Here is a 22,208-nt window from a genome sequence, read left to right on the forward strand (position 1 = left end):
ATTTAAAATGGAGCAAATAATGTAAAAGTTTTTGAAAAATTATTTTTATTTCGAAATATTTATGAAAAAGGCTTTAAAATATTATCAAATAATATTCAAATGCTATAAAATAAAACTTATTTTGTCAAAATAAATTTAAAATTTTAAAACAAAAAATTAATATAAAACAATTAAAAACCAAATCAAATTATCATATATGATTTAAAATTTTAAAAAAATACCGAACGAATCAAACCGGCATTATCCCTAAAATAGATTAAGGAACCTTTACAAAGGCAAGACCATCACGCAACTGATACCCTTTCATTTCCCATTGAACCACATAGGCCCATCAATCATCATTCTTCTCAGTTTATCTTTGGGTTGCTTTTCTTCCGAATCCAAAGACAATCTTACCAAGGCTGGCCCATAATTAAACATTTTCAAGGTTCAATCAATTCGATGTAGAACATGTGTGCCTTTTTTTTTTTTTTCATTTAAAGCTTGAACACAGTAAAAGAAATGGTCATCCAAAACTTCAATGTGAGCCGAGGGGCCCCAACCAAGTACCGAGATATAGCAGTAGCTGATTAAAGCTTATTTACAACATCAGAGTCTAAATTAAGCTTGGCTTGGCAAAGTAACTTAGGGTATTAGAAATTCAGGATGTTTGCATATGGTGTCAGATTCTGAAACCAAGGGCTATTTAGCTGAGTCCAGAATTGATCCTGGGTCCAGTCATTTATAATTTTGGGCAATTGAAGCTCTGCCAATTTTTCATTGCCTACAGGAAAATGCAGAGATGGTGGAGAAACTTTGTTCTCCTTTGCTATTCTATCTTTTTTCTCTTCCACCAGTTCTTTTTCTTCTTCAATTTCTTTCTTGAAGAATTCTCTGGTTTCAGAAATTGATGGCACCAAATCTTCTTTTGGGTTGCAAAAGGAGATGGTCTGTAAGGATGACAATGGAGATGAAGTTGTTGTGTTCGTTGCCTTCAACTCTTCCTCCAATGCTGCTCTTTGCTCCAGTACTTTCAAGGAGGTAGCTTTCCTGTATATCTTGCACAAAACTATGTCCTGTATTCAATCATAGAAGAATAAGACCCAAGACCTTCCATTTAAGTCTGCTAATGTAATTTAAGCAATCCTGTTTCAATGCAAATTAACTTTTTTTTAAAAAAAAAAAGCTACCTTAGGCAAGGAGCAACCATCTGGGAGGCGATACTCGTTCATGACCCAATCAGTCTTGTTTCCTCGTGGAGCTCTCCCTTTATAGAAAACAAGAGTCTTTTTCAGGCCAGTTATCCGCTTTGGATCTGATAAGCTCACAATTTTCCGGTCAGAACCAGTGGCTTTCCAGTACCCATTTTCAGTCGTCCGGTTTGGTCTCCCTCCATTGCCATGCTTCCTATCTCTAGGCACAAAGAAATACCATTCCCTCTCCCCAATCTTCGACAATCCTATAAAAAAAAACATCCGAATCAGACATATATATTAAACAATCATATTTTCCTATGTGGTTAAACAAACAAATGAACACTTATGTACCAGGCAAATCAGAGGGATCATGGTGATAAATGTTGAGAAATCCAATTACATCATCACGCAACTTGTTACCGTAAATCATGTTTTTGAGGTAAAAACCAAGGAGTTCTTCCTCTGTTGGATGGAATCGAAAGCCCGGAAGTTCCATCTCTAGGGTGGTATCATCAGAATTGGATTGGCAGTTCATTGAGGTATAAGTATTTTTACAGGGTTTCAGTTTGGCTTAATATTGAAAATGAAATTAAAAGAAAAAGAATGTGATTTTGCATGCAAAAGACACCGGCTTGGGTGGATATTTATAAGGATGCTAGATGAAATTGCTGATTTATAAATGTTTTGGACAAGTGAAAAATCTGTTTAAAATGTTGTGATGAAAAAGCTTCAAAATTAAGACCAAGTCATCACCAAAGAAAATCATGAAAGAACCTAAAAGTATCTGTACAAAATGGAAACTGAAGTCTTTAACAAATGGTGGAACCCACACGCTTATACACAATAAAGTCGCAATTGATTAATCTTTGCTAGATTTGTGTGAGGTAGACGATGACTGATTTCTCAGGTCTTCCTTGACCTCCTTTTTCTTTTTTCGCCTTTTATTTTTGTGTATGTGGACTTTTGCTTGGAAATTCCAAGCCATAATAGTAAGGTTTTTGCAAGGAAATTTCTACCAAAAACTTCGATCTTTGAAATAATATGAGATAAGTAGATTCTAGTTCAGTGAGAAAGCTAGAAATTTTCGAAATTGAATTATAAAATTTTTAAAAGGTAAAATGTTTTACTATAAATTAATTTATTATTTTTAAAAAGGCTAAATTAAATATTTTTATTTTAAGAGAATTAAAGTACAATTTATATAGATTAACTTATATTTTTATTATTTTTAAAAAGACTAAATTAAATATTTTCATTTTTAAGGGAACCAAAGTTACTATTAGCTCGCCTCTAGTTGTTCTTTCTGTAACGTCCCAAATTTCTTATTTTTGCTTCTATAAGATTTTAATATAATTGTGTATTTGTTTCAGTAGTTAGGTTTTTTAGGTGTGTATGAGAGGTCTTGGGTTCAAGTCTCACCTTTGCTAAATTTTGGTTATTTTTTGATACAAGCCTTACTTTTGTTCAGTGGGCTTATATTTAATTATCTGTAAAATTATATTAGAATGAGTCTATTGATTCAAGTGGTAAGAAGGTTTGTATGTTGGAGGTCTTGTGTTTGAATCTTAGCATGGACGTGGGTATTATATTTTGCTTGGCCTTGGGTCAGGGTTTCAGTGGTGTGGGTTTCTAAGGAAGTTGAGATTTGGTAGTCATCTTTTTGTTAATTTTATTCTTTATTTTCTTTCCCCCAAAAACTTCTGATGTTTTTCTTCTTCTAAATCAAAAAAAAAATCTCCAAATTTCTTTCTTTTATCTTCTTTACTCTCTGACGAAAATTATTAAACTCTTTTCTTCTGTTCTCCGTCTCTGCCTCTAATCCTTGCTTTTGTACGCCTTGAACCATTGATTTCGGTTTAATCGGTAAGTTAGCTTGCGGTGGCATTCTTTAATTGTTGATTTCTAAAGGTTGAATCTTTGTGATATCTTATGCGTAGGAGAAGTGGGTGAAACAACAGATTCTATTCAACGGTCGAATTGATGTGAGTAAATGCGTGTGTTGGTGGTAAGTGTATGCACATCTTTAGGTTTATTTTTGAAGGGTTGTGAGTTGTTGGCTAAATTTGTTGTGGGTATTCTGTTTTTAGGTCTCGGAGTGCTCAGGAGTGTTGTTGCATCGAGATGATATCAGGTGTGTACCCGAAACACAGAAAACAAAGCTTCGGCAAAAGCCAAAAAAAAGAAACTGTCGACGCCACACGGGCTTGTGGTTGCCCCGTGTGGTAGGCCATGTGCGAATACACAGCCGTGTGGTCAACGAAGGCATGGTCGTGTGCAGCACACGGTCGTGTAGTGGCTCGAGTGTGGCCGTGTGGGCCACACGGGCAACACCAATTTGGGCGCGTGGGCCACTTGGGCGAGTGGGCCCACACGGGTAAACACACGAGCGTACGGATTCTGGGCCAGGCCGTTTGGGCGACACGGGCAAGGCCAATCTGGGTGTGTGGGCCATACGGGCGTCTAGGCTCGTTATACTGAAATTTTTCGTAGGGTAGCACAGGTCGTCCTAATCGACTGTGGGCTTACTGTAGGGTCTGTAAAGGCTTGCTAAACCCTAAAACTATGTGGTCTGTTAGACTGAAACACTATTCTGAGTATGATTATGTCATGCATATCTGTTATTTTTTTATGTAAGCGTGTTAAATTTTGTACGTATGCTCTGTAATTGTTTTGATGTGGGATTTGTATATGAAAAGGAAGTATTCTGATCGGCGTTAAACGCTTATATTCTGGAAACTTGACTACATATTATATTTGATATGTGTTTTAATGACACAATGTGGTGTGTAGGGATGAGTAGGTGTTTTTAACCCCACATAGTGTGATAGGATGAATGAGAAGGTATGTAGAGGATGAGGGTAGGATTATGCATATCTGTATCTGATTCTACTACTTTATCTGAAAAGGACATGATGTCCGTATCTGTATCTGTACTAGTTCTATATATGATGATTGTATGCTTGCATGCTTAATTTTATTGGGTTACACACTAAGTTTACGTAAACTCAAATCTGCTTGTTTGTTTGTCAAGTAATCCACAGTTTTAGGCAGATCGGTGCAGCGGGACTCAGCGGTGACCACTTTTTTCGTAAAATTGATTAAAGTTGGTTTTTATTTATATTTTTGGTAATCATTTGAGAGTTGGTAAATTTTGGGACTCTCTAGACTGTTTGATTTTTAACTGGTCATTTCTGATTTAATTGCTTTGGTAAAACGTTTTATTGGAAACAACGGTTTTATGCAAAGAATATTTTTCTAAAAATATAACTGCGTTTTCAAACACGAATGATTAAAGCTTCCGCTGTAATAAGTAATTGACAAATAAACTGTTAAAATAATGTTTTCTGTATTAAACACAAAGGAATGTGGGTTTTATAATCAACTCAACCCGTTTTCAAAATCTTTCCATGTGACATCTTCGGATTCAGTCATTTAGTCTAGGCCGGGTTTGGGGTGTTACACTTTTAGTCTTCTAATCTTTTACAATTAAAATTGAGTTGAATTAATTATTCTTGCTACTTGTTTCTTTCTAAATATTAAGAATATAAAAGTATTTTATGTAGGAGAATGTTTATATACAATTATTACAATTCTAAAGAATAAAATACAATAATAGAGATTGAAGAGAAAATTAAGTCACATTTTTTAAATGAGAAGATACACTTTCATAATAATCCATACAATAAATCTAGTCATTGAACACTTTGGTAACATGCACACATTAGAAAATAGAAGTTTCACCAAAATATGGCTTTTTTACCAAAATATTATAAAATAAAATAAAAAATTCGAAAATGGTATCCCACCCTGATTAATTACGGGAATAGACTATTTGGGGGTGGAAGGTGGTGCAGGGGCCACACCACCTATTTTTTCTGACAGTGGTAGAAATCAATTGACCAAAAAAAAATTATATTGATGGAGAGTAGCTAGTTGGCGACACCAAAATAACCCGTATAACCCAACACAACCTAAGAACTGGTGGTGCCTACCTGACAGGCGACACCAAAACCTAAAGGTAAACAAATCATTTCTAATCAGAAACTTGACGACTGCTTAGTTTTAGAGATTAAACAAAGCATCTGCCATCACCATTTGCAGCTGTTTTCAACCATGAAGCTGATATTGGAACCTACACCATCAAAGTTGTCAATGACCCCAGAACATTGAACAAGACTCTATTCATCAGGTCTTCCAAAAACACCTATTCATTTAACGAGCTCATTGCTCTGTAGGAGAAGTTGATTGGCAAAACCCTTGAGAAAACATATGTTACTGAGGACCAATTTCTCAAATAGATCCAAGGTTGATAAAATCTCCTGCTCTTATTTAGGCTTTGGTGCCGCTTGTTAAGTAGACACTTTTAGGGCCGCCTGTCAAGTAGGCACCACCAGTTCGGGTTGTATTGGTTTATACGGGTTATTTTGGTGCTGCCTACTAGCTTCCTTCCATCAATATAATATTATTATTTTGTTGGTTAACTGATTTTTGTCATTATAAAAAAAAATGGGTGGTGTCGCCTTTGCACCACCCTCCACCCCCCAAATAATCCATTCCCGTAATTAATCGAGGTGGGATATCATTTTTGAATATTTGTTTTATTTTATAATATTTGGGTAAAAAAGCCCCTAAAATGTTGATGGTTGAGCCTATAAACAGTGATCATGTACAAGTTCATACGATATACAAGTAAAAAGGAAGATTAAAATATCATTTTGGCCAATATTCTCTTATCTTTGTTGTTATTATTTTAATTTTATAATTTATTATCAGCACTATCTTATTTAAAAAAAAATAGGTCAAATAGTCTACATGGATAATTTTCTTGTTGAAGCAACAACTCGATATACAATTTTTTTACTTGTGCTTGAAAGATCAATATTTTTAATACTTTCAAAAAAAATTTAATAAAAAAATTAAATAAAATATTGTCAAATGCTTAAAAATTATGCTAATTGTTTTCGTGTTTAAATATAGATTTTTGTTTATATATGTTTACTTATGATTAGAGGTGTCTATGGACTGAGCTGGGTCCAATCAAAATCTTAGACCCGGACTTGACTCGAAAAATGGGCGTAATATTTTGCCCAAGCTCAACCCGAATAAAATGCTAAATCAAGGCTCAGCCCGGCCCGCCTGTATTAATTTTTTTATATTATTTATTATACAATTTTTTAAAAAAAATATAATACATCAAAAATATTAAAAATATTAAAATAAATTTTTCCCAACAAATTAAAAATAAATTAAAATATACATATGTATACTTAAATAACACTAAGATTGATACAATTTAACAAACAAATGTCTCTATAATAGTAACAAAATTAACACTAAAACAAGAGTTATACAATATCCAAATAATGACAACATAATAGTAAAATGATAGCAAAATAGTGAAAAAAAATAACAAGAAAATAGTTAAAAAAAGAGTAAAAAAAACAAAGAAAAGCAACAGTTTTTTTTTTACATATTCGGGTCGGGCCAAAAAGCCTTACTCGAGGCCCGGCCCATTTTTAAACGAGTCTTATTTTTTTACTCATACTCATTTTTCGAGCCTATATTTTTACTTAACTACTCCCACTTTTCGGGCAGGCCTTCAAGTCGAGCCACTAGGACAAGTCTACTTATGATCTAAGATTTTGATAAGATTGATGTGTTAACAATTGTATATCCATATTTAAATATATAAACCAAATGATGTATTTGTAATATATTTCATAACGTGAATAATGTAACGATAAACAATCTTGTAAGTCACCTAATTCTAGTTTGTTTGTTTTTTTTGTCATTCAATTATAAAAAGTTATAAAATGATTATCTAATTATTTAATTTTGTTTTTTTATCACTAGCTGGCTGACATAAAAATAGAAATACTAAAAAATCCAAGATAATTAGGTGACCAAAAATATAAAATTAAACAATTGATTAATCATTTTATAAATTTTCTTAATTATGTGAGAAAAAAATAATAAGCTTACCCAAATTCTAAAATAACAATCTAGTTAATTCTATTCGAACCTAAATCTAAATTCTACGGTTAAAAATGAAATAAATCCACCTTTAAACTAAAATCTAATTAAATCTAAATAAAGGAAAAATCTGAAATTCTAAAAGTGGGATCTAATTTAACCTAAAAACCTAAAATCTAAAATCTAAAAAATAAGTAAATCTAAGGAATATTTAAAATTTATATCAAACATAAATTAAATCTAAGGATATTAAAATCTAAAATAAAAAAATTTAAATCAAATATGAAGAAAACTAAAATCTAAATAAGAATTCCACTAATAACAGATTACTAAAATTCTAAGAATATTTCCAAAAAAGATAATTTTAAAATAAATATTAATAATCAAAATAAAGAGGAATTAAATTCTATTTAATTACCAAAAATTTGTTTCTTTTAAAATAAATATTTTAAAATTTAAAACTTGATGTGAACGCACGCTGATGTGGACGCACTCGGACAGGGGAGAAGTCAGGGGGCTGGCATGGGCCTCGGCCCACCTAAAATGTAAAATTATTTTTTAGGCCCTTAAGCTTTTTTAAAAATTTTAAATTAGTAAAAGTAAAATTGCACTTCGTCCCCCTAAAATTATAAAAATTTGATTTAATCCTTTACAAATAATAAAGATAAAAACTATAATAAATTAATATTTCATCCGCCCCCCCAAAATGTTTTTCTGGCTTTGCCCCTACGCTCGGACTAAATTTTAAAAAAATGTCATTTTATTAAAATATTACAAAAATAGATTATTTTAAAAAAAAAATACGAAAATAAGTCTTTATAAAGATCCAAAGTAGCAAACTATTTTTTTTTATTTTAAGGTGCTATCAATTAATATGGAACTAATATTTATAAAATAAATCTTTATATAGACTTAAAGTCTAATTTCCCTTGTTTTCATTCTTAAAAAAATAAATATTTAAAAAATTACTAATACTTGAGTGATCATTTTGTAAATTTTTATAATTCGATAGCCAAAAAATTATAGTTAAGTGACTACTACTGTAATTTAATCTAGATATAAAAATATGAAAAAAATTATTAAATTTTATGTATATTATATATTTCTATAAAAAAAACTTATTTAACATAATTATATACTATGTTTAAAGAGATTATCTATCTAGTCAAAATACATCTAAAATAAATTTATCAGTATTCATTAGGTGATGAAAATTAAATTAAAATTAGGATTAAAAAATTAATGAGTATAATTAAATATTAAAAAATATATATTTAAAAAAGGAAATATCAATTTTTTAAAATTACAAAAAAATTTATTTGAGTACCAAAGTACTCACCATTTATTTATTAATCAAACATTCACAACATAAAATAAAATAATTAATTAATTAATTAAAAGTATAGCTTTTAAATTGAAATAATAGAAAATTATTTTAAAAATTAGAATTGCATGTATATTAACTTAAAACATTTAAAATTGAATAGAAGATTACTGTATTTACAAGTTATATATATGCAATTTGTTCTTCTTCTTTTTTAATGGTCCTTTTGTATATGTTAACAATTCTAAAATGTAACAAGATTAAAGATCTCAAAAGATAATTTTATGATATAAGAAAATGTTAACAAAATATAAAAAAAATTGTTTTGTAAAAAAATATAAAATATAGTGTAGCCTTTAATCTTTATGTTGTTAGTTAAAAGAGGAATGAATCCCACATTGCCTAGGAACAAACTGCAAACGTATTCATGAATCTATATATATACACATATCTCACATCCCATATTACTTAAGAAAACAAAGAAAATGAGACTTTGGGTTTATATAAGTATCTGTTTTGTAAGTTTTACTTCCACATTAATTGGTGGCACCAAAAAATAAAAATTGGTGTCGTCACTTTGGGTCTTTATAAAAGCTTATTCTCATAAATTTTCTAAAAAATAGTCTATTTTTGTAATATTTTAAAAAATGACATTTTTTGACAATTTAGTCTAAACACGAGCAAAAGCGCGTCCACGTCAACTAGCTTTTGCTGACATGGGGCAAAATGCATCTTCGTCAGTGCACTTTTCTATGTTTTCCCCTGAAAACATGTTCATGGCAGTACGCTTTAGTGTTTTCAGTCCATTCTAGTAATTATTTTTGGAGCAGCCCATTTCCATAAATAATTTAGGAAATGAACCTTTTTTGGTACTATGCCCAAAAGAAAGGAAAAAAAAAAGACCCATGCCCCAAATTTGTTCTATTTCTTTATTCTAATACCTACTTTTTTTTCTTTTTCTTCTCCTTTTTTCCAAGTAGAAACAACCCCACAACATCTAGATTCAAATTATCTCTGAAATCAATGCATCCTCAAAAAATTGATCTCCCTATCGTAGACAAACTTTCTTGCTTTGGTTGCATCAAAATCATATTCTCTTTCACTAAATGAATCTTCAATTCAAGTATATATTCACAATTAATCAAAATGGTATTTCAAGTAAAGGTTAAAGCTATAAGACTTCGTAATAAGAATTGCTTATAAATATATTCAATGCGAAAGGTTAAACAGGTATGTACTCCAAGTTATATGTGAGCTTGATTTGAGCTAAATCATAAGGTAGTCATGTGATGCATACGTGAGCAATCTATGAGACTATTCCTATGTTTATGTGACATCGGATCAGTGTGAGAGGTTATGTGAAATTATACAATATATCTATGTCACATGAGCTCACTTTTATGTGAAAGTTTATATGCCTATTGTATATGATGAGATGTGCATATTCGGTAAAAGGGATGGTATGCCTGAAGGAAGAGTGAAATAAAAATACGAACAACTATGTTATAATTTGATTGTTATCTGTTGACACTGCTTAAAACTTACTAAGCATTGTAATGCTTACTCCGTTTACTTTGTTTCCTCTGTTTTATAGATCTCATTTCGAAGCTACAGGCTCGGGGATCGTCAGCAACTAGTCACACTATCACTATCCACTGTCTGGTACTGCTATGTTTTAGATTATCTTATGGCATGTATAGAATAGACTAGTAGTGGGAGGATATTTTGGTTAATGTATATAAGCCATGCGAATATGGCATCTTTTGAATGTGTACTTATAGAAGTTTAAATTGTATCCCTGACTGTCTTTAGTATTTACCCAAAGGAATGCTCCTTATTTCAAAAAAAAAAATTTACTGTTCTGATAGGAGTTTCAAGTCCGGTAATGCCCCTTTAATTATTCCGGCGACGGATACGGGATTGGGGTGTTACAATTACTATCTAATCTTTTTTTCACATCTAAGCTTACAGTCTATCAATTTAACACCAATTTCTTCAAGAAATCATCAATGGAAGCTTTTGAAAACTTTAATAGTATTTAAATTGGCACATGGGCTAGCCAAATCAAGCTCCCATGACTTAAAAAACATAAAGAAGATGACTTAAAATCACATACCAATCAAAGGTCAACTGTCTTGAGCTTCAACACGGTTTTTCTTTAGGTTTTGCTAAGTACTTCAATGGAAGAAGAATGAAAATATGACAAAAATCCACTTATTCATCTATCTATACATAGGTTTAACTTTAATAAATTTATTAATCTTTAATTAATCTAATCAATCTTTAATTCACTTATCTTAATCTCAATTAACCAAATTTGGTGGATGATAACACCGTCCTCCACTAATTGATATGGCAAAATGGTTTAATTATCATTTTAAACCCTTAGTTGATTAAAAATCTATAGTGATAAGACTTTTATAATTTAATCCTTGTACCTTAATTAACTATCAATTCAAAAAAATTATTAGACCAAACTTTAATATACTTCTATTCTAGCCTCGTAAATATTTATTTTATATTTACAAACTTGGTTTATGAGAATGGGATTCCGAAACTACCTTTTTTGGCATTACTAAAAATCAAATTGTTACACAAACAATTTTTCAAAATAGAAATAATTTTGAACAGCGGTTGTTTTGAACATAATTGTTCTTGAGACAGAGTTATTCTAAAAAGAGTTGCTTTCAACAGGAATTAACAGTTACATGAATGACAACTTTTCTAATCTAAAGTCATGCTTTAAATATAGCTATTCTCAAATAATGATTATTCTAAATAACAATTATATTAAACTTGCGGACAAATTATTAAGGGACACTAATTCTAAAGTAAAGTGTAATTTAGTTTACCCATTACTATAACATAACATTATTTATTCATGAAAAGAGATTAAATATGAATAATCAAAAAGACAAAACAAGCACCTCGTTACTCGGCTTGGCTGAATGGGCTAGTACTAAAATAGCCATAATAACGTGACACTCTGCAACTCCCGTAAGGGCAGAGACTTCCTCGGTTCTTAAACTACTTCAAAACACATGTTGCATTTTGAGAGTCGAGATCCTAGGTTCTAGTGTTTTATTTTACTCATTAAGCTGCTGCTTTTTTTTTCTTTTTTTTTATGAAAACTCGTTACGCATTTCAACTCAAGTAAGATGTTACTACAGTACAGGAAGGAGGCTAATATTAAAGATTTGGAGGTGATTATTCTAAGACTCACTTCTGACCTTAAACACCGACCACATCGGAAACCAAGCGGCATCTCTTGATTAGTGCGGACCGTCCACACCGACCACCTCGATTAAAGCTTCCTTCGACAGCCGATAATTGTAACCCATGTTACCTCAAATTTAAGCGTGGGTTTCCTTTGGTTTTCAGTACTTTCGCCTATAAATATCACTTCATCTTTGTCAACGTAAAACAACCAAGTTTTAGTGTTAACATTCAGCGACTGAAGTGTTCATTCCAAGCACGTATATTACTGGTTTCACTCTACGTACTAACTGAATCCAACGACATGGAAGGTCATCAAGGTGAGGGAGATCACAACAAGGCAGCGACGGAGACAACGGATCGTGGTATGTTCGATTTCATGAAAAAGAAAGATGAGAAGCAAGACAATGAGAAGAAGGAAGAGAAGCCAACTCTCATGGGAAAACTCCATCGTTCAAATAGCAGCTCCAGCTCAGTAAGCTTCTCTAGGCAGAGTCAATTAGTTCATATATTCAACTCACTGAACATTTCAATTTTTTGCCAAGTAGAAGCTTAATTTATTATCCAGATTATAATGGCATTTCGTTTTCTTTTTCTTGTTTGTTGCAGTCTAGTGATGAAGAAGAGATAGGAGAAGATGGTGAGAAAAAGAAGAAGAAGAAGAAGAAAGGATTGAAGGAAAAAATCAAAGAAAAGATTGGTGGTGACAAAGAAGCAACAGAGCATAAAGAGGCATCGATCCCACCCGAGAATGCAGAGGAAAAGAAAGGGATTCTAGATAAGATAAAAGAAAAACTCCCTGGTCAGCATAAGAAAGCCGAAGACGATGGTGGCTATGATGGGCATCCTACCGAAGGTGAGCCAAAGGAGAAAGGATTCTTGGAGAAGATCAAGGAAAAGATTCCAGGGTGCCATGGAAACAAGCCTGAAGAAGATCATAAGGCTACCAAAAATTGAAGACTTAGACAAATAAGCTGTATCATGGATATATGCAATAGTGCTTGCATGTTTGAATGTGTTTATGAGCTACCTGCAATTGTTTCTTATGCTTTGGGAGTGTTTATTTTGCTGCATTATCAGTCATTTGATGTTTCCTTAAGTTGTAGCGTTTACTGCTGTCATTGTACTTCTCTTGGAAGACAGACACGTCATGTTTTTCTTGCATGAATTGAATAAAATACGGATTAGGGAAGTTGACCAATTATCAGATTTAGTTAAGATAATTTTATTTCTTTAATAAAAATAAAATAAAAGGGGTTTAAATTTAAAACAAAGCAAAAGGAGATTATAAAATAAAAGATAAGAGAAAATCAATAACAGAAAACTCTAGTTAAAAGTAAAATTTTTATTTTATTCATAAATTTGATCATCGACGCAAAGATAACTTTAATGTCTTTAATAAATTAGTTCTAGTTACTAACTCAAAGTTAGGCAACCAATTTCTTCTTACTTATTCGTTAACCAAGAGGCAACTCTTTTGAAATTATTTCCCTAACTCATAAATAACTTTATACTTCGACGCCCAAGATTTAACTTACCAACAGTATTAAGAACGAGATAGACCTAATTCTCCTCAATGGGGTTCATTTAAGTTAGATTACATCTATACCACATAAACATAAACTAAAATATACACCAGTAATGCAGCTTGTCACTAGTATTAGAATGAATTAAATAATTACAGGTTTAATTATTCTAATTGACAAGGAAACCATTATAAGCTATCAAATATCGGGTGAACATTCAATAAATCTAAGCAGTTGCAATTGAAATAGAAGATTGGAAACACGAAAATATATACACTTTTTCATGCTTTTTTTTATCTTAAATTCATATAGTTTCAGTAAAATTCTTGTCAAAATATATAGTAAGTATAAAATAATTAAATTGCACTCAAATTATGAACATGTTGAATTTTAATATTTTATATCAAATTTTGATTAATTTTGATTATTTTCGATAGATTTGCACAAAGGGCGAAAAATGACTCGACAAACACTGCTAGAAGCGCAAAACCGAGAAGTAATTTTGAAGCAGCGATTTAATTTTTTAGCCTAAGATGGTCCAAATAATATCTATTAATTCATAATTTAATTAATTTTAATTTTAATCTAATTTAATTTGGGTTAAATATTATTATTAATTAATTATGAAAAGGAGCTCAATTGAGTTGAACCGAGAAAATCGATCCAACCGAGCACTGGGCAACCCAAAACCGTCCCACATGCTAACCCAATCAACTTGTTTGTCTGATTATTTGGCATGTAAAATGGCCCTTGAAGACTCCTTCAATTTGCATTCAAACCCCTCCACTATTCATGCCTTTCAAGATTTGCCCTTACCTAAAAATAACATGTTTGAAATCTTCAAACATGCCACATGTGTGGCTGGCCATGGGGGGAGTCTTGGGCTGCTGATTTTGACTATTTTTAGCAGTCTTCTCAACCTATAAATACCCCCATTGGCTGCTCACTTCAAACACATCTCAAACTTTCTCATCTCTTCACTTCTCTCTCACTTTTCTCTCTTCATTGTTCTTCATTGTTCTTCCCTATTCCCTTGCCGATTTCACCTCTTGAAAAAGAATCAATCAACCACCATTTGGAGTAGCATTCAAGTATTCATAGAAGCCTCAGTTCAACAAGAACAAGTGGAGAATGAGGAGTGGAGCAAACTAGTCAAGCCACAGAGAAAACAGCGAACTTGATTCTTGTTCCCTATCCTTTTAATTTTGTTGTTGTTATGATGAGCATGTCTATGAATACTTGTGATGTTGATATGTTTAATTTAATTAATATAACTTAAATTTAATTCGTGTTAGGTTGATTGCATTTCGTCTACTTAATTTATTAAAATTGTGTTTGTGTTGTTATAGGCCTCGGTAAGATGTTTGATTAAGTAAAACCATGACTAAGTTATTCTTGCATTACAATTGTAAGGTAACTAATGAATTAATTATTTAAACGGATTGAAATTGTAATTAACTGACACGATACTTAATCAGTGCACGTTTAATCATCTAAGGTAACTGAGGGTTAAATTAACAACGGTATCTAACGATACATTAGTCTTGCATAACTTGCAAGATTATTGTGATTAAACTATTTCAAGGTAGAAATACATTGTTACCTCGCGTAATCTTTTATGTGCTTATGAGATTGAATTAATTTTTGAATTGGCATAGAGATAAGTACAAGATATTATTTTAATTTCATAAGTATGTATGTGCGTTAACACATTTGATTATTAAAATTTGTTTAATGGTTGAATTGACATAGAGATATAGTCAAGAGATAAATGGATTTTGGTAGGTAAGTATGTTCATAAGTTAGCAAATTACCGAGTTGCCGTGAATTTATTCGAAACAACATAAACATGAGTTTAATAATTCTAAGTTAAGAAATGTAAATAATCTAGCACAATTATGTCATCTTGATTAAAATCATCTTTTGAAATCGTGCATTAGAACTTTTATTTTATTTTTATTTATTTTACTTAGTTAAAATCCTATTTTATAATCACTTTCTCAAATCAAAATATTTTTCTTCACCAAAGTGTTTTTAAAATTTCATTCATAAATAATTCTTTTCACAGTCCATGTGGGTACGATAACTCGACACTTACTTGTCACTTTATTACTTGTTGAGATTGTATACACTTGCACATTTCCATCATTCCAAAGATGCACAAATACCAAAGAACAAAAAAAAATTAAAGCGCAAATTAAGTCTCATGAATTTATTAAATCAAACTTCAGTTAACCTTTTACTAGAAAAGCGGGTTTAAAAACCCATAAAATAAAATAAAAATCTAAATAAAACTAACAGCGGCTATGTCTAAGTCTCCCAAGTCTTAACTTAATAATGCCTATTTGTAGGGAAAAAATAATAATGTCGAAAATAGAAAAGTGTCCTTAATCATATAAACCAAAATTTTTCAAGGTTTCTTGACAACCTTCACGTCAAACTTTCAAGTCATTTTTGGACATCTTCTTGATGTTTTTGGGCTTCATGAAATAACTTTAACTAGATATTTCAATTTTCTTCGAATCAGTATATTATAATCTTAAAACGGATATCTACAGCTCAAGTTATAATTAAAATATTGAAATTGTTCATTTATCAATATCATGGGTTTAACTCAGGCGAGAAAATATTTAAAAATATTTAAAAAAAAACAACAAATTTTATTATGATAGTATTCATGTCTTTTTAATAATATTATATACTTATTTAAATTAAATAATTTAACTATAATTTTAAAAAAAATCAAAATAGGTGAGTAGTTGGAGATTTAATTTTTTGGGTGAACTTTGGTGTTAATTTTATATTATTTAATGTGAAATAATTTAATTAAGATTTATCCAATAAATATGATAAATATAAAGTAGGTATAAAACATATATATATATATATATATATATATTTAAAAAAGCCAATTAACTTTTTGAAAGTGAGAAATAGAAAGCCTTGGAAAAACAACATACCAACCGGTTTCCAGAAGACCATTCCCAATACGAAAGAAAATTATGGCTATATTTGGCCTAAGATTTCGTTTTCCTTTTTTAGAAAAGGGAAAACATTAAAGAAATGGTTGAAATTTAAAAAAATGAAAAATAAAAATATTTAAAATTTAGAAAACAATTCACTAAAATTATTTTGTAAAAGTGAAAATAACAAACGCATGGATTTTTAACTTCAGATCAATTGATCCTCGTTTAAACTCATATAAACGTAAACATATTCTCTCTTTTTTCAACAATTTTTTTAATATTAAATTCGATATAATCTATATAATGCGACTTTTTTTTTATTTTACTTCCGTTAGAGAAAAAAATAATTATTAAACATGTTTTCATTATTAAAAGTAATTTTTTTATTTTAATTTACTGAACTTATTTTTCAGTTTTTAAAAGATAAAAAATTTATTTTATAAAAATACAAATGGAAATAACAGCTATTTTCATAAATCAAACCAATCCTAAATGAGTTAACTCAATTAAGAAAATATTTTATTTTTTGAAGTAAAAACAAAAAAAAAAACAAATTTCATCATCTATACTTTTAATAAAATCATTGATTAAATTGGTGTCACGAGTTAACCGGGTATCAACTCGATTAAGAAATGGCTACTATTATCATTTTGATGTCCTTTTTTGTTTTTCATACTTTTTAACTAAAATAACTAAATATAACATATTTAGGAATTGAACTCATGTTCAATAGATTTATAAACAAATTCTTTATCATTACATCAATAATAATCCATCAGTAAGCTTTAAAAAAATTAACTTGTAATATAAAATGTTTTCTCTCACTATGCTAATTAGATTAATAAAACTTTAAATTTACTACTCAACTAAAACTTCATTTTAGTACATTTTATACATTTTCAGTTTAATATGGATAATTTTTTTCTCCATCAGTTGTATATATATTAATAAACAATTTAACATGCATGTGATGAAATCACCATGGTAAACAAACATAATGCATGTAGTATTCTTAATCTAATATATTTATGTGTATAAATTCATTTTACTCACAATTTAATCTGATTTTTTTCATTTTAATATCATGCATATTCCATGAGTTACTATGATTAATTAGTTTTAAATCATACTGTCGAAACCTTTTTGAAAATCGACTTTTTATTTTAAAAAACGAATATGAAGCTGCCACCAATATTTTTTAATTAGGTGTGATCAGATCACCCCTAGGTTTTGCCATTTTAATAAATATTAGATTTATTAAAATTATTTTTGGTCTAAAAAAATCCAGGAAATGGGTTCGAGAATCAATTACGTATAGGGAAGGATTAACACCCTCATAACGCCCAAAATTGGTACCTAATTGATTAGGCCCACCATGACCTAGATATGAAGGCAAAGCCTTCTGTACTCGAAAAAAAAATCAAAAAAAGAAACTTTTGGCCCTTTCTCCTTGTTGACGCGCACTTTTCACGCCCCGTTTCGTCGAAGCCCAGGCCAAACCCTAATGGGTTATGGGGTTTTCGGTCTCGGAGAAGACCTTCGACGACGGAGGGAAGCAAAGCGGCACATGTAAAAGAAAACAAACTTTATTTTTAATTATTATGCTTTTCAAAATAAAATAAAAAATGAATCACCTTTGTTTTTTCTTTTAACGTTTTTTCTTCGTATTCGATTTTTTTGTTGTGTCAAAAAATACAGGCCATTGTTATGGCTTTTATAACCGAATATATTATAAAATATTTTCTTCTCTTTTTTTTTGCTTTTTTCTGCCATTTTTTCTTTCTGTTCTCTACCTTCTTCTTTGCAAGTATTCGTGACAAGGTCAACAGTGTTGGGGAGATGCGCCTTGCCATTCGGTGAAAGGAAGGGGAGAGACCTCGGACGGTGTGTCTACTGACGTGGCGAAGGAGTGGCGCCGAGACTCTTAGGTGAATTTAAGGTTTCTATTAGTTTAGGATAATTTGGCTATTGGGCTTTGGGTTATTAGGTATTAGGGTTAGTAGATAGATTTGGCTGCCGAACTCTTTTTTATTTGGGCCAATTTTTTTTGTAAATGGACTTGGATTTTTTATTTTTGGTTTTATGTTGAGCTGGATGAATTTGGGCAATTACACATACGTTTCATTATTTATTATACATTATTTTTAAACAAGCATATGTGTTTTAAATTCATAATTTCTATACGCAGAGTTTATGTATTTTAATAATATTATGTATAATTACAAAAAAAAACTGAAAATAGATGAGTGGTTGGGAGATTTAATTTTTTTGGGTGCGAACTTTGGTATTAATTTTATATAAAAAAATTTCACTGATAGATTTCAAATAATTTAATTAAGCAATAAATACAAAGTAGGTGTAAAACATATATATATATAGTAAAATATTTTTTTTTGAATATAACTGGCTGGTATTATTATTGCACGGCTCAAGGCAAAAGAAACGTCTGAAAAACTACAAACAGTAACATGAAAAGATAGGCAACAGAAGAAAAGGAAACAGCTGTCTAAGCAGTAATAAATGAACTCCTAGAAACTACCAGTCTAAAAAAAACAGCAAGAAAACGTCTTGAGCCAAACCTCTTCATCTTTAAAATATCAGCCAAGCCTCTCTCTAAGTTGAAAATCGGAACCGAGTAAAGGAGAGAGCAAAAGCTTTGAACACAACGTTGGAGATTCATCGAACCTTCTCCAATTTCAAAGCCACCGAGAGGAACCCTAGAGACTCTGGAACCAAGACAATCTGTCTGCCGTTACCATCTTCTTCACCAATTCAGGCACACCATTACCCTATCCACCGCAAACCTGTCTTCTCCGGCCTTCCAATGCAAGAGTATGGGCTGCTCGGTTAACGATTCTGGGCACAAACAGGTAAGATACCTCATCAAAACTCAACCCCATTTTGCAAATATGTTGAGTAATCTACCTAAGAACCGATTTGTCTTCCCCTCCCTTCTTAATGCTCTTGATAACTGACAGAGAGTCACCTTCTACTAGCAGACACCGAAAGCCCATCTCAGTCGCATAGATTAGTGCTCTTTCACAAGCCCGCGCTTCTGCTACAAATGCGTCAACGACATCTTCAAACAGATAAGTTTCTGCTCCTAAAATTGGTCCTGTAGAATCTCTGGCTAATACTACTGTTGTAGCGATTTTGGCTTCTTTTTGGAAAGACGCATCAAAGTTTAGCTTGATAACTCCCTCATCTGGGGGTCTCCACAGATCTTTCGTCATCACTTTAAGAGGAGAATGGAGACTCTCTTAAGTTAGACTGATCTCTTGTTCATAACCTCGAATGAACCCTAAGAATTCTTGCATAGAGAACTTGACCCTTCATGGATTAATTTGTTTCTGCGATACCAAAGCCCCCAAATGGAAATAGAAATAACTCGTTTCTGATGCTCATCTGCTGCAGAAAACGTTTTAACAAAACGCCTCTTACTACACCACGAAGCTTCCAGCGGTGGGATCTTTATTTGTAAAGAAGCCCAAACACGCTGTAAAATATCACAGGACCATACCAAATGATTTGAATCCTCCAGATCTGTCTTACACAAAGGGTAAGCAACATCCACACTCAACTTCCGTCGCGCCAGATTACCAAAATGAGGCAACAAATCATTAATCAGCCTCCAGTTATGGATTTTGATTTTTAATGGGATATTTAGTGACCATAAGGCTTTGTAAAAATCTTTGTAAGCATCATTCATAGGGGAAACTTGGGTGTTGTATTGTAAATTAGCTATAGTGAGAACTCTATATCCACTCTTTACAATGTATTCCCCCGAACCTTCGTGCTTCCAAACTATCACATCCTCCGAACTACCTCCAGAAATCGGAATAGCAAAGATTCGAGCTGCTGTTTCCTCATCAACTATTTTTTCCACCAGCACCCTATTCCAGGTATTAGATTCAGATTCAATCAGTTGATTAACTGTCGTCCAATTAGGCCTGATCTGCTGGATTTAAACTCTGTTATTATCTCTTCCAGGCAGCTAAGGGTCATTCTAGATATTGACGCAAGCACCACTTCCAATCCGCCACACAATCCCTTCCGCTATCAACTCCCTAGCGCTGCAGACCCTTCTCCAGGTAAAAGAAGGGTAAGAACCAATTTTCGCAGATAATATATCCAAAAACAGAAAATAACGAGCTTTTAAAACTCTAGCTAAGAGACAATGAGGTTGAAATAAAATACGCCAAACCTGTTTTGCCAATAAGGCCTTATTAAACAAGAACAAGTTTTTAAAACCTAACCCACCAGCGCATTTCGGATAGCATAATTTATCCCAACTACTCCAATGAATCCCCTTTGACTTCTTATTATTTGACCACCAGAATCTATTCATAATTCCTTCTAGTGTACAACATAACGTTTTTGGAAAAAAAAAAGCATTGCATAGCATAAAGTGGAGTTACCTGCAAAACTAATTTGATGAAAACCTCCTTTCCCCCAATTGACAAAAATCGCAAACTCCACCCTTCAACTCTTTTCTTGAACCTATCAGCAAAATGAGCAAAAGCCTATTTTTTCGTCGACCCACCATCATAGGGAGTCCAAGATACTTTTTAGGATTGATTCACCCTCTGTCTCGAGACCATTTCATATTCCCGAATGATATCTTGGACCACTTTAGCCCCCTCATACGAAGCATCACCGAAAAGGATACAATCATCTGCAAAGAACAGATGATTAATAGCCAGTCTTTCCCTTCCAATAGTTGTGCCCATCATCCAACCTTTTTTTTTTTTGCATCCTGATAGAGAACCCTTTAGCACAGATGAGAAATAGATAGGGCCTAAGAGATATCCTTGTCTTAATCCTATTGAAGGAAAAAACCATTCTATCAATTCCATTAAGAGAAAAAGGATAGGAAACCAAGCATACACTTCTCATGATGAGGACAATCCAATCCTCATGGAAACCCAAGTGCTTCATCATACCTGTAAGAAAATCCCACTCATCCCGGTCATACTCTTTACTCATATCGAGTTTAAGCATAAAATTCCCTCTTTTGCCGCTCTTTTTCAAGGACCTCATAAGCAATGTCTTCCTGGAGTAAAATCCCTTTGAGCTTCATTGATACAACTACCCAAAATTGAACTCATATGAATAATTAGAACTTTTGCAATAATTTTGTAAACAACGTTACAAAGGCTTGTGGGTCTAAATTGTGACGTTTTTTGGTTTATCGACCTTGGGAATCAAAATGATGCGTGTTTTATTAATATCCCCTATTTCAGATTGATTATTGAGAATGGATAAACAATAATTAGAAATCTCCGGTCCAACAATAAGCCAGAACCTTTGGAAAAAATTAGCGGGAAAACCATCAATACCAGGTGCTTTCAGAGGCACCATCAACTTAATTGCGTAATCAATATCCTCCTCCGTAAACTGTCTAAGCAACCTATCATTCATACTATCAGTAACTTTTTTTCTCTACTAGCTCAATAAGTGCTCATCTAGTCCCACATTGGAAGCTGAAAATAGTTTTACAAAATAACACGAAGCAATCTTTATGGTCCCCTCTGGCGATGTAATTTTTTCTCCTCGCCTATGAAATAGTTGTTGAACAGCAATCTTATGAAAGTAGCTTGTGTTGCGATCACCATTCTTGAGCCAGTTAACTCGGACACGTTGCTCCTAGAATAACTCTTCTTTATCTGCATCTAGATTAAGCTGTAATTGGATCTCCGTGATTTCAGCTAACATCTCATCCGAAGGATCCTGATTATAGAGGCAATAGAGCCTGTCTTCTAACTCCCTCTATTTCTTTTCATCTTCGGCTTTACTCAAATTTTGCATATGACGACTTACTCTCTAATCTGCACGGTATGCTACTAGTAGTATTTTCCCACCAATTTTTAACCATCTCCTCAAAGGGGCTTTCAAGGCACCATTTAGCCTTAAATCGAAACGTCGTAGCATTATGATGTCGATCGATCATTTCGTCGCACTCTCGTGGTATCAAGAAGAATGGGACAATGGTCGGAAAATGAATTTCAAGATTTGTTCGAAATATTTA

General features: G+C 32.0%; 2 protein-coding genes and 1 long non-coding RNA gene across 3 annotated transcripts; 2 read left to right on the plus strand and 1 right to left on the minus strand.

Moving 5' to 3' along the window:
• Nucleotides 1-583: 583 nt before the first annotated feature.
• LOC107932254 (NAC transcription factor 29-like) lies at nucleotides 584-1,722 on the minus strand. The gene is given in 3 exon segments (NM_001327347.1): nucleotides 584-1,055; nucleotides 1,170-1,438; nucleotides 1,527-1,722. Coding segments are annotated over 3 exon segments (876 nt in total). The 5' UTR covers nucleotides 1,711-1,722; the 3' UTR covers nucleotides 584-632.
• A 10,092-nt stretch (nucleotides 1,723-11,814) lies between these two features.
• On the plus strand, nucleotides 11,815-12,880 carry LOC107932271 (phosphoprotein ECPP44). Its single transcript, XM_016864243.2, has 2 exons — nucleotides 11,815-12,163; nucleotides 12,298-12,880. The coding sequence occupies exons 1-2, from the start codon at nucleotides 11,993-11,995 to the stop codon at nucleotides 12,643-12,645; spliced, it is 519 nt and encodes a 172-aa protein (XP_016719732.1). The 5' UTR covers nucleotides 11,815-11,992; the 3' UTR covers nucleotides 12,646-12,880.
• A 5,806-nt stretch (nucleotides 12,881-18,686) lies between these two features.
• LOC107932282 (uncharacterized) lies at nucleotides 18,687-21,408 on the plus strand. The gene is made up of 3 exons (XR_001693355.2): nucleotides 18,687-19,050; nucleotides 19,159-20,082; nucleotides 20,171-21,408. It is a non-coding gene; the product is annotated as an uncharacterized lncRNA (long non-coding RNA).
• Nucleotides 21,409-22,208: the final 800 nt, after the last annotated feature.

This window comes from Gossypium hirsutum, chromosome A12 (genome assembly GCF_007990345.1).
Source record: "Gossypium hirsutum isolate 1008001.06 chromosome A12, Gossypium_hirsutum_v2.1, whole genome shotgun sequence".
In the NCBI taxonomy this organism is placed as follows: domain Eukaryota; kingdom Viridiplantae; phylum Streptophyta; class Magnoliopsida; order Malvales; family Malvaceae; genus Gossypium; species Gossypium hirsutum.